The sequence below is a fragment of the Notamacropus eugenii genome, chromosome 2 (assembly GCF_028372415.1).
Source record: "Notamacropus eugenii isolate mMacEug1 chromosome 2, mMacEug1.pri_v2, whole genome shotgun sequence".
In the NCBI taxonomy this organism is placed as follows: Eukaryota; Metazoa; Chordata; class Mammalia; order Diprotodontia; family Macropodidae; genus Notamacropus; species Notamacropus eugenii.
Genome location: NC_092873.1, coordinates 341,786,507 through 341,796,386, shown reverse-complemented (window position 1 = coordinate 341,796,386; position 9,880 = coordinate 341,786,507). Strand labels below are relative to the sequence as shown.

At 49.5% G+C, this 9,880-nt stretch overlaps 2 protein-coding genes across 16 annotated transcripts in view; one reads left to right on the top strand and one right to left on the bottom strand.

The window, feature by feature from the left end:
• The window catches only part of RECQL5 (RecQ like helicase 5), a 36,325-nt gene extending 27,366 nt beyond the window's left edge, over nucleotides 1-8,959 (top strand). For 2 of the 13 annotated variants that reach the window (XM_072645699.1, XM_072645704.1), the window contains 14 exons: nucleotides 971-1,044; nucleotides 1,897-2,140; nucleotides 2,454-2,556; nucleotides 3,177-3,213; nucleotides 3,354-3,412; nucleotides 3,509-3,582; nucleotides 4,300-4,393; nucleotides 4,705-4,833; nucleotides 5,314-5,822; nucleotides 6,074-6,149; nucleotides 6,418-6,669; nucleotides 6,983-7,052; nucleotides 7,140-7,239; nucleotides 8,119-8,959. In XM_072645699.1, coding sequence (XP_072501800.1) covers nucleotides 971-1,044; nucleotides 1,897-2,140; nucleotides 2,454-2,556; nucleotides 3,177-3,213; nucleotides 3,354-3,412; nucleotides 3,509-3,582; nucleotides 4,300-4,393; nucleotides 4,705-4,833; nucleotides 5,314-5,822; nucleotides 6,074-6,149; nucleotides 6,418-6,669; nucleotides 6,983-7,052; nucleotides 7,140-7,239; nucleotides 8,119-8,281 — 1,984 coding nt within the window. In that variant the 3' untranslated portion in view covers nucleotides 8,282-8,959. Of the gene's footprint in view, nucleotides 1-970; nucleotides 1,045-1,896; nucleotides 2,141-2,453; nucleotides 3,413-3,508; nucleotides 3,584-4,299; nucleotides 4,394-4,704; nucleotides 4,834-5,313; nucleotides 5,823-6,073; nucleotides 6,150-6,417; nucleotides 6,670-6,884; nucleotides 7,053-7,139; nucleotides 7,844-8,118 lie in introns of those variants that run through there. The other 11 variants (XM_072645701.1, XM_072645700.1, XM_072645702.1 and 8 more) reach the window with 11 other exon arrangements.
• MYO15B (myosin XVB) overlaps nucleotides 7,919-9,880 on the bottom strand; it is a 51,010-nt gene continuing 49,048 nt past the window's right edge. For all 3 annotated transcript variants that reach the window (XM_072645696.1, XM_072645698.1, XM_072645697.1), the window contains 5 exons: nucleotides 9,697-9,818; nucleotides 9,346-9,479; nucleotides 8,825-8,958; nucleotides 8,476-8,610; nucleotides 7,919-8,349 (listed from right to left, as the gene is read on the bottom strand). In XM_072645696.1, coding sequence (XP_072501797.1) covers nucleotides 8,293-8,349; nucleotides 8,476-8,610; nucleotides 8,825-8,958; nucleotides 9,346-9,479; nucleotides 9,697-9,818 — 582 coding nt within the window. In that variant the 3' untranslated portion in view covers nucleotides 7,919-8,292. The remainder of the gene's footprint in view (nucleotides 8,350-8,475; nucleotides 8,611-8,824; nucleotides 8,959-9,345; nucleotides 9,480-9,696; nucleotides 9,819-9,880) is intronic.

The following is a 9,880-nucleotide window of genomic DNA, read 5'->3' as shown; positions in this document are numbered from 1 at the left end:
TGCCACAGTGGCAGGCCAAGCGATCCCCAGGGCAAAGAGGAATTGAATGTGGTCCCACTCTGCTCAGCTGTCAAAGGGGCCCTTTTTCTGAATACAAAACCCCAGTGAGTCAGAGCTCAGCAGTGATGGGAGTGGTGGAGAGAGCCTTCTTTGTGGAAATACTGCTCAGCCAGTAGGGATCTAGGGAAAGCTACACAGTCACCCCACTGTCCAGAAAACTCTCACCTGTGATGGGGCAGAAACCTGGAGAATATACACCCACACACACAGCAGCAACCTAGGAGCTCCACCTCTGTTCCCCCTTCTTTTTCTTTGTCACTGTATTGTCCGGAAGAAAAGTGATAGCCTAGAACTATATTCATAAAGCACAGCAACGGCTTTTTAAAAAATTTTTTTCAATGAGCAAAAGTTAGCTTTCTCTCCTTCCTGTATTCCTCCTTTACGAAAAAGGAGGGGAAAATGACTACACTGGCCACATCCAAAGCATATGTTTCATTTTCTTCCCAGAGTCTGTCACCTCTCTCACAGGAGATGGGTAGTAGCTTTCATCATTAGTTCTGTGAAATTGTGATTGATCGTTGCATTGAGCAGAGTTCTGAAATTTTTTAAAGTTGTCTTTACAGTGTTGTTATTATATGAATTGTTGCCCTGGTTCTGCTTATTTCACTGTGCATCAGTTCATAATGCCCAGGATTCTCTTAAGTGGTGCTTTTTCTCATTTCTTAGGGCACGATAGAATTCTGTTACATTCCTATGCCATCATTTATTCAGCCATTCTTTAGTCAGTGGGCACCCCTTAGTTTTCCTGTTCCTTGCCATCACAAAAAGAGATGCAATGAATAGTTTTGTCCATATGGATCCTTTTCCTCTTTCTTTGATCTCCTTGGGGATAGGCCTAAGAGTGGGATCCCTGGGTGAAAGGGTATACACAGTTTAATAACATTTGGGGCATAGTTCATTTGCCTTCCAGAATGTCAGGACCAGTTCCCAGCTCCGTTAACAGTGCATTAATGTTCTTCAACAGTGGCTCTTTTAAAAGACATGGTATGTGTCCCCTTTCCCAGGCCTCTACGTGTGTCCCAAAAATTGGCTTCCCATTCCTGAGTCAGTACCTGAGGATCCTTTGGGGGAAATAGGGCCTTATTCCAGAAGTTAAAGAAGCCTTTATTCCCAGCAGGATAGCCAAGGGGTTTAAGGTCAAGGTCTCGGATGGTAAAAGGTTTTGGAGAGGGATGGTAAAAGGTTTTGGAGAGGAAGGCAGTCCAAGGGTGGGGCTAGGGCTGCAGAAGGCTCTCTGTTCCCTGCCCCTAAAGTTTACTTATGTGTTTGTAAAGCAGCAGTTCAAAAGTACCCACACACACACACACACACACACACACACAAAATGGAGTGACCTATGCACACCTTGCTATAATAGAATGACTTCCTAAAAGAGAGCTGCTAGGAATTCAGACCACTGGACTGAAACTCATAGAGCCCACGTTCCTGAAAAATGCAAATGGTGCAGGTTATCCCTGAGCACATAACTTTGCTGGATTTTTCTGGAAAGCCCCAAAGCTGGGTTACTTTTAGTTCAGCAAGTCTCTGCACAAGAGCACTTTGCTCCCAACCCTTCCTCCCTGGGCACTCCATTGAAATAAATGTCCCTTGTATGGCATTTCTTTTATACTGCTTTGTATTAGAGCTATTTGTGTGCAAAATTACATGCCTTTGCAAGGCAGGAACGATGTCTCATTAATCTTTGCTCCCCCCATAGGAGCTCACATACTCAATACATTTTTTTTGAATGCATAAATTACCCTTCTTCACGGGGTTTCCCATTAGATACCACATATATCTTTCACAATATGACATTTGACTTGCTAAGGTACAGCTCAGATTCTCTGCTCTCCCCAGTCCTTACCTTTGATACCTGTCCCAGGTGCCGCCATGCTGCCATTGCCAGGTACTTTGGGGATGCACCCCCTCCCTGCTCCAAAGGCTGTGACCACTGCAAGAGCCCTGGGGCTGTTAGGAAGCAGTTGGATGCTTTGGAGAGGAGCAGCAGCTGGAGTAGGACACAAATCAGAAGCTCTAGTGGCAACGACTCTGACTCAGAACTGTATGAAGGCGGCCGTAGGGGATATGACGGCTTTGGCAGGTAAGGGAGCTTGGTAGCCCACGGACAGTGGAGGGAGAAGGGGACTGTCCTGGCCCAGTTGGAGGGAGCTTCGTTCATTTTCTTTGGTATTGGTGGTGCAGGCCAGAGTTTTCCCAACCCTTTAGTTCCTGGATTTTGTAACTGGCCCTGCTGGGCAGTACTTGCAGTCTCATGTTGCCATGGCTAGCCTGGGCCTTGGACTTCTGGGGAGCTTTTTGGGGAAACCCTGCCAGATGACCACAGTGGTTGGTGTGAGGAAGGTGGAGGAAGCAAGCTTGAGCCTGGAGATTCTCACTCCCAGCTTGACATTCAGATATGATGAGGACTCGAGAGGCAACGATGGAGCCGAGGGCAATGATGATGCCCAAAAGAGAGAATGGAACCTTTTCTACCGGACTCAGATGAACCTTCGAAAGGTGAAGACTGGGGGTTTGGTATGGAGAAAGGTCTCATTTAGCTGGCTTTTGTCACCCTGAGTAGATAGTACAGGGTACTATAAGGTAAGAACATTTTTACTGTTTGCCAAGCACTGGAGATAAAAATGTTAAAAAGAGAATGCAGTTCTTGACTTCAGGGAGTTTACATTTCTAATAGAGGAACAGTGGCTAAAGGAGGACTGCTGTGGTTTACAAAGTTACAGGGATGGTGAATAGAGCCATGAAGAAATAGATTGACACACCCTTTCCAGTAGCCACGATAGCATTGATTTGATTCCGAAATGGATGGGGGGAAAGGGACAGTCAGTGACATTTCTGTGGTAGCAAGGTGGCTGCCAAGAAGATGGCAGGAGGTTAAGCGAAGTGTGGCTGGGGCCCCTGACGGATGGTGAGCCAACCAAAGAGACACTCGGCCAGTCCAGACTACCCTTGCCCTCCCTCCTGAAAAGATTAAGTCACCCAGGACATGACCTTCTGCCAAAAGAGAAACTTGTTGTCCTTCTGACCTCCAATGCCTGTTTCAGTTGCTGGGTTAGGAGCTGCCTCTTGTAGGCCAAGGGTACAAGAGGGCTTGATGTGCTCACCATGTCTTTCCATAGGGAAAAGAACCCAAGAAAGAGGAGTTCATCCTCCCAGGTGGGTGTCTGAGTGGCCCCAGAGCTGGGTAAGTAGGGAGCTCAGGGGAGAGGTTGTGAAGGGTCAGCAGCTACAGGATGTGGGTCATGGGCAGTGATGAGAGAGCCTGTTTCCTCCCAAACCATCCATTCCTTCTCCAGATGATGACTGTCCCCTGAAGGAGGCCTCCAGCAGGAAGATTCCCCGGCTTACTGTGAAGGTAAAGAAATATGCCTGCCCCTCTGAGCTCTGGCTCCTCCTGGGCTCCCCTACCCACCTGCCTGACTCTCCCTTTTTCCTGGTTCTTGGGTATCAGGCTCGAGAGCACTGTTTGAAGATGTTAGAGGAGGCCCTGAGCAACAACCTACAAACCGTTTGCACTACAGAGAGGTAGGGTTCATCATCATCATAACCACCACCCATACTGTTTCTGTAGTACTTTGTTTCAGACTGTAGGGAGGTTGGGGTAGGAAAGCCAGATGTTCATAAATTTTAAGTCTGTGGTATCCAGGGCCCTAACCATGTTCTCTCCCCAATAAGCCATTCACATCAGGCTCAGATTCCTCAACTACCAATCCACGAAGCTGTTTCCTCCTCCACCAAGTTGTGAAAATGTCCTCAGTAAAGTTTACTTCCCAATTGTTCCACTAGGGGGAGGCCTTGGCTAAAGTTGGGCTACTTGAAAGAGCCAGCCCTGTGTGCAGAGAAAGGAAGCAAAGGACCCCAGACTCCTGGGGGCCCTCCCTAGGATCTGCTGTTCTCATCCGCCTCTTTGGCCTGTCCCACATACCAAACTCATTCATATTCGGAACATTTGTTTCGTCCTCTGTTCCTGTCCTGCCTTGGTCTACACTTTCCTAGAGGCCTCCCCCATAGAGACCAGGTGGATGACAACCCAGAAGTGACCTTCTACAGAGGAAGTTCAAGGACTATCAATGACCTTTTCCTACACATAGATGCAGGGGCTCAGGGTAGATGGTCATAGTCCTAGGGTTAGCATTCCAGCAGGGTTTATGCTATAAGGGGACTTGGGAGCCGACATAAATCTCCCTAATATATCCCCCCTCTCCTTGTCCCCACCCCTCACACACACATATATACACACAGGACTGATCAGCAGGCCCGTGCCGTGGAGCTGGAGTATGAGGCGTTCCGGAGTACCAAGATGGCCAACCTGTACAAGGCCAATGTGTTAAAAAAGGTAGGCACCTCAGTGAAAGTGGGGCCTGGGGAAGGGGAAGAGTATCTGGTTTAACTCTGAGTCTCCCTTTGAGGCCCCAGACCACAGGATAGATGGAGCCCCCTCCTCACAAGGTGGCCTCCCTCCATTAATTCTTCCCAACTGACATCTCTTCTGCCTTGTGATCACCAGGGGTTAAGCAGAGTGCCCATATACACTACTGTCTCCATCAAATGGCATCTTGAGACATCAACTGGGTTTTTTGCCTCTTGATTACAAGATTATATTGGTTTGTGGTATCCTCTGCTCAGCTCTGCTTTCTTGACTCCAAGGTGGCAGAGATCCACAAAGCCTCCAATGATGGGAAGTTCTACCTTTTTGGAGATAATGCGGACCAAAACTGTGGGGCCCAGGCTGTGCCACCTGAAGAAGACATCCGACCAGCCTCCCAAGTGTATTCAGTGAGTAGAGGATGGGGGAGTATGGAGGGAGTGGACAATGAAGTACAAAGGGCGCCATGGCTGGTTTTGATAGGCCTCACAGTGCTGGGCCAAGAGACAGACTTGTCCATGGGACCACTCAGCATATGCTTTGCTAACAAAGGAAAAATTTTTCCCCTTTTCTTGATATCGCCCATTCTCAGTTGAGGCATCCCAAGGTAGCTCATTTAACAGCTTCTGAGTGTTGCCTCTGTCTTTTCCTTGGGACATTCTAACACTAATTCCTTGGGCCCTGCTAAGGAAAGGATTCCTATACTCCAAGAGGTACTTGCATCCTCTGCTTCTGAAATGGCACAGAGATGCCTTCTTTCCTTCCATCTTCTTTACTTTTCCTTCTCCCCCAGAGGGGAAAAGCCTGATAAGGTCACAGCACGTAGAGCCAGCTAGCAGGTTGGATAGGAAGGAGCCTGGTCAAACTCATCTATCATCTTCTTTCCACAGTTCAAATCAAAGCGGAAAGGAGCTGGCTTCCGGACGGGCTCAGAGCCCTTCCAGACAGCAGCTCAGCTCTGGCAGAGGTCCTCATTTGAGGAGCAGGTGCCACCTCCAGAAAGAGGAGAGCAGTCTGGCCCAAGACACATTTTACACCCTGAGAAGAAAACAGACCCCCTCCCAGAGCAGAGAGTGCTTAGAGGAGGCCTTGAGAGAAGTGGACCATTGCCTGAAAAGAAGGCTAAAAGGTCCTCTGGGGACCAACCTGTCATCAAGTCTCAGGTCAGCAAGAAGCAGCAGTTGCTAGCTGAGGCAGCAAAAAACTCTCAGGAGATAACCTACTTCTTTTCCCCCCAAGGGGCAAAGAGCCCACCCCTACCTGGCCCATCATCTTTGCAAACAGTGGACTTCAGCCCCTCTCCTGAAGGGACTCAGGAACTGGAGTTAGCCCTGGGAAAGAGTATAATGGTAGACAGAGCCTTGAGCCAGGCAGAGATGGCTGAAGAGCTGGAATCGAGGTGAGCAGGCGCAGGACAGCAAAGGCTGGGGTTAGAGACCTCCCCAGATCACTAGGAGTAGATTGAGCAGAAGTGAAGAGTGCAGGAAGCTCCTCACAGTGACTGCACTTGAACTACTTGAGCTAGCTGGGGAGGGGGGGTGGTGAGAGGGCAACTGTTACCAGCCCTAAACCAAGCCTGCTAAGGATTAAGGAGGAACTTCTGGACACAGCCAGGACACATACTTTGTTCTCCCCATTCTCCCCACTCAGCATCAAGGTCAAATCTGAAGTCCAGCCCCTCCCCCTAGAGGACACCCAGCCACGGAAACGGTCCAGATCCCATCAGGTATCATTCTAGAACTCAGTCTCTCCTGCCAAAGACAGGCTGGGGCAGGGAGAATGGATCGAGGGGTCAGCTGCCTCCTCATTCCAAGCTAGAAGTTTGCTGGAGGGTCTTGGGTGCATCTGCCAGAGCTCTTTGGAATGAATTTGAGTCCCCCAAGCTGATTGTGCTTCTGCTCTGGAGGAGCAAAGCAGAGCTTAGCTCAGGTCTAATTCTTAGCTGCTGAGGAAATGGAACCTAGAGTTGACAGGTCCACTGTGATTATGCCCAGGGAATTCCAGAGGACCAGAGTCAGAAGAGGTCTCGATTCACATCCAAACCCTCCATCTCGATACCACCAGAGGCCAAGGTCAGCCACCCTTCCAAAAAAGAAGTGAGTTTTGACCAGAGTATAAAGAACCAAGGCTCTAATCGGCTTCTAGAACCAAGACCAAGGACCCCTGGTGTCTCTCTGAAGGAGGCTGCAGACATTGTCGTCAAGTACCTAACCCCTTTCTACAAGGATGGCAGGTTTGCTTCCAAGGTAGGGTGTACAAGCCCCTTCCTACCCAAGCATCTATTCTCTTGCCCTTTAGCACTTGGGTCTTAGGGCCAAGAGATATAAGGAGAAGGGGAACAGTCAGCCACTGAGGGTACTGCAGCTTCCCCCTGCTAATGGTAATTACTGTTATTAATATTACTGCCAGAGAGGGCAAGGAACATTACCCTTCTTTGACGTCTGTCTCTCTCTTGTACCAGACTAAAGGCAGGGAGTTGTCCCCAGAGGAGCTACTGCTAAAGTGGTGTGGGGAGATGACAAAGCTTACCACCTTCCTCTCTGTCTCCCGACTCCCCAGGAATTATTTAAGGGGTTTGCCCGCCACCTTTCCCACTTGCTGACCCAGAAGACGCCTCCATGGGGGAGTGGTGAGTGCCCTGGGCCTTACTTTGGGAGACTAAGGGGAAGCACCCTGAGGTAAGGGGACAGTGTCTTACCCTTCCACCTATTTACAGTGAAAGAAGAGGCCCAGAAGTTCATCAAGCAGTTTTTTCAAAGCCAGGCCAGATGTGAAAGTGAAAGTGACTGGCTGAACCTGCCTGACCGAGGTCAGAGGTAACTGACAGAGCCCTGGTATAGCACTGGAGAGACCACAGAGTCTGCTGAGAGCTCAGGCCCCTTGCAGCCTTGTGCCAGGCCAGCCTAGGGAGACTGCAGTGTTTTGGGGTTGGGGGCAGAATCAGGCTGTTAGAGAAGAGTTTCCCCCTTTCCCAAGGTCCCAGTGTCTGCCTGTGCAAGAATCTTACTTGAGGGGACCGTCATGAATACCTCCATCCCTCAGGACCAGGGCCAGAGCTCAGTCCATATCTTCCCACCTGTAAAGCTACAAGTCTCATCTGTAATTGCTGCTCCCTCATTCTTGTGGCTGGGCTTTCTTGGTTGACTCTCTGGAAGAAGGGGCTAGCTCTGAGCTAGCTGGAGGGTAGCCCCTGAAGGATTCTGCACTTTCTCAAGTGTTGGTGGTACTGCAGTCTGGTGTGCCCACATTTCTACCTTCATGCTCTCTACCTCTGTCTGAAGCCATATCTACCAACTTTGCTACCAGGGTACATGTATGAGACCCTCTCAGAAGCCATACTTGTCCTGGACCCGTCTGCTAGGACCAGGATGGTCTATTAATGTTTACAAATTGGAATAAAAGTCTTTATTCTGATCAGGATCCGTGCTGTTCCCCAGACTTCAGGCTGTTCTCCTTGGTTCTGCTCCCTTCTCTTATTCATACTGACGAGACACATTGAGTATTTGAGGTTTTATTTTCTCTGCCTCTGTCCCCACCAGGCCTGGGGCTGGACCTGGGTAAGGATGAGTGGGAAAATAGGTCCTGCACCCTGATGGCACAAAAAGTGGGCAGGATCCAGCTGCTTAAACTGAGCACATGCCTCCCAATTCTTGGCCCAGCTCAGCCTCAGAGGGAGCTATTACTCTTCTACCCAGGCCACCCATTCTCCTCTGCCCTGGCTTGGAGCAGGGGCATGAACACCAAGAAGTGTTGGCTCACCAACAAGAAGAGACTGCTGAGGGTAAGAGTATGGAGGAGAGGGAAGAGGAGGAAAACGGTCCTTCTCTCCCCACCCCTACGCCTTTAAATTCAGGATAAACTGGGCCAGGTTAGGTAGAGGTACTGTACTCCATTAGGAAAGCGAGGGTGTGCCGCAACTCCTGGGCCTGTCAGAACAAAGTGGACGTTAGTGGGGATTCCCTTCTGGATGAGAGTCTGGGCTGTAGGTGCAGATGGATCAGTGACTTGTTGGCCATCCTCTGATGGCAAGATGACTGTCAGAGAGCTCTCACCTGGGGCAACTCGAACCAGATGGTCTTGGGGTTGGCAGAAGACCCATAGTAGAGCTCCAGCCCTGGGGTATTGTCCAGGGGACTGAGATGTCGTAATTTCTGTATGTCCTTCAGATTAATGGAATAGAACTGCTCCTGGGGAGGAGAAGACATGGAAGAGGGAATGACTCACTCTAGAAATGGCATAGCAGGCCACGGAGAGTTGTTCTCTAGTTTTTTGTGGGGATCAGGGTAGAAAGATGAAGAATTTGACAGGCAAGAACCCAGGAGTAGAGGGCAGTTGTATTGGTGAAGTGAGGGAAGACCTGAGAAAAGTTGGGGGTGAAAGGGGAAGGAGAATTACACCCACCTGAGAACTAGGATCCACCAAGATGAGATGCTGATGATTGAGGCCCAGTAAGCAAGGGGTGACTATGGTTGGCTCGCTTACCCTCAGCACACCGTACACCTTATAACCAAAGAGAGGAAGGAGTCTCACAGCCTCTGTAGGCAGACAAGAAGGATGGGGGATTAACCAACATGTCAGTAATTGTCTCACTGTTCAAACATTGCTAATTCCTGCCCCACCTACTTGCAGTGGAGCTTGAGGGTAAACAGCATAGAAGGGAAAGTGCTTTGAAAGAGTTTGTTAGCCTGGATATGACCCTGGGGCCCATGTGGTAGGATGGGTAGGGAATATCACTGAGTGGGGAGATTAGGTGACTAGTAACCTAGTCTATTGCAGCAGACCTGTAAGAGTCAGGCATAGGATGAGGGCAATCTGGTTCCTCCACAGCTGTCTCAGCCTATTCATTGCTGGCACAGTCCTCCCATTTCTTATTGAAACCCCTAGTGTTTATTGACCATCTACACCCAAAGAAGGTAGTTCACCAATAAAATTGATGTATGCTTCTTTGCGGTTGTATCTCTTCAAGTTCCTCAGCTGACTTTCCACCAAATTCCCCAAGATCTTCAAATTCACCTGCTGCTGTAGTGGCTGTGGTACGTATCTCAGCAGATCCTGCCTGAGAGACATGTGGATGTTGATACTGGCCCTCCCTGAAAACCAGGCCAAGTATGTCTGGACCTAAAAGTGTTAGAGGGCATGGGACAGACAAGGGGGGGAGGCTTAAAGGTAAGTGATGGGAAAGATGGACTCATGGAGTATTGAAGGAGAAGCTGGCATTGGGTATGGCACCCCTGATGGAAGTAGGCACATCCTTTGCCCTTTGGGGCTCATACTCAGAAGGTAGATTGCTGATCTCTCTACTCAGGTGCTGCAGGGCTGCCAGAGGAGCCAGTAGAGCCTCTACTTGGTGTTGGGTGCTAACCAACAGCTTTCCCTGCAAGTAATCCTGATGTACCTAAGGGAATAGAGCAGGTGAGGAAGAGCCAGATCCAGGAACACCTGCTGCCCCTAATGATT